General features: G+C 32.8%; 1 protein-coding gene across 1 annotated transcript in view; it reads left to right on the forward strand.

Annotated features, from left to right (window-relative positions):
* The window catches only part of LOC107105053, a 25,830-nt gene that overhangs the window by 8,454 nt on the left and 15,866 nt on the right, over nt 1–1,510 (forward strand). Inside the window, exon 5 of the mRNA XM_015405172.1 lies at nt 737–769. Within this exon, the coding sequence (XP_015260658.1) occupies nt 737–769 (33 nt within the window). The remainder of the gene's footprint in view (nt 1–736; nt 770–1,510) is intronic.

Consider the following 1,510-nt stretch of genomic DNA (forward strand, 5'->3'; position numbering starts at 1 on the left):
TTAAGCAATAATGGATAGTATAACTTAGAAAGTGTTATAGATGTAATTTACACTCAAATAAATGTATAGATTTGTCTACATCTTTAATTACATCCTGACAGGCTTTTTCTTTGATAGGGGATAAAGGTTGATCATTTGTTTTGATTGGTCCCAGCTTGTAGTTTACTGGATTACCAAAGAACCTCAGATCAAGACAAAATGGACTTTGTTTAACATACAGGAAGAAGAAATGTAGATTTATTTAAATTGGGGAATCATTTTAAAGTAGGAAAACTGAAAGATGATCAGTGCAGATGAAGTTGTACATCAATCTATCCTAAAGAAGCAAAGAAACCTTGAATAATATGCAATACAGTCCATCATGTGTGGATGTAAACCTCTGACTGTGGCTTCCTGTGATAGTTTGATAACTGTCATGTTGATGATCTTTATGACGTTCAAAGGTCTGCATTATGGTTTGGTCAATTTCAAAGGTTGCACTGGATTACAGAACCCTCCAGTATCATGTGACAAAGATTTTTTTTTTCAGATTTGTTATTTAAAGAATGTTTTCCCTGAAGCAAATTTTAAAAACAATAATAATAAATCTCTAGATTGAGACAGAGAGAAATATTAATCAAACTTTAAATTGAAAGCAACTGAATTTAACCCCCAAAATATAATAAAAAAAATGTATTTGATTTAATTTGCTGTTTTTAGGCAGTAAACCTGTTTATCTGCACCTCTTTTTTTACAGGTCCTAACAGACGCTCTGATGCCACTTCCAATGGTAAGTGCTTTATTGTGTTGCTTTTAGTTTTTGCATGGGGGACAAAAACTGATCATACAGTATCAGAAGTAAAAAATAAAAGCAAATGTTATAAACAATGTAAACATGATTTGCGTTAAATTTTACTCATTAATATTCATTACAATCCTTTACCTGCTATTTATTAAGAGCTTCATGTCCAGCATGGTCCACCGGCGCAGCTCTGCTTTGTTTACATTAAAGACAAGCACCTGCTACATAACATTTTCATTCTAAAGTAAAATGAAGAGGAAGAAAGTATAAAAAGGCTTCGTTCTCCCTGCAGAAGCTGTGCTTCAAATTAAGAGAAGGAATAAATTACCTCAGGGAACCTAGCTTAGCATGACACCGGTGCAACTGGCCCTGTGCCGTCCTTTGCATTATATAGATGCATCCCAGAGAGGTCCCTGGTTCAAACACCGGTTTGTGCTCTGATTTTTAAAATCCCCCCTTTGGATTCTCTCAGGGCACTCCAGCTTCCAGAAAGAATCATGTTTGTTTTAGTGTTTTTTTTTTGTTTTTTTTTTTTCACTTTTTTTTTTTTATAGATTTTTTACAGGTATATAACAAGAACATGACAATGATTAATGTCCTTTAGTGAGTCCTTTAGCACTTCTCACAAAAAAAAACACAGAAAAAACAAACAAAAAAAGCATTAGACAAACAATAAATAATCTATAAAAATAATTTGTTCATTTACACTTTAGACATACTGAAAGTAAA

This window comes from Cyprinodon variegatus, unplaced genomic scaffold (genome assembly GCF_000732505.1).
Source record: "Cyprinodon variegatus isolate N-32 unplaced genomic scaffold, C_variegatus-1.0 Scaffold2031, whole genome shotgun sequence".
In the NCBI taxonomy this organism is placed as follows: domain Eukaryota; kingdom Metazoa; phylum Chordata; class Actinopteri; order Cyprinodontiformes; family Cyprinodontidae; genus Cyprinodon; species Cyprinodon variegatus.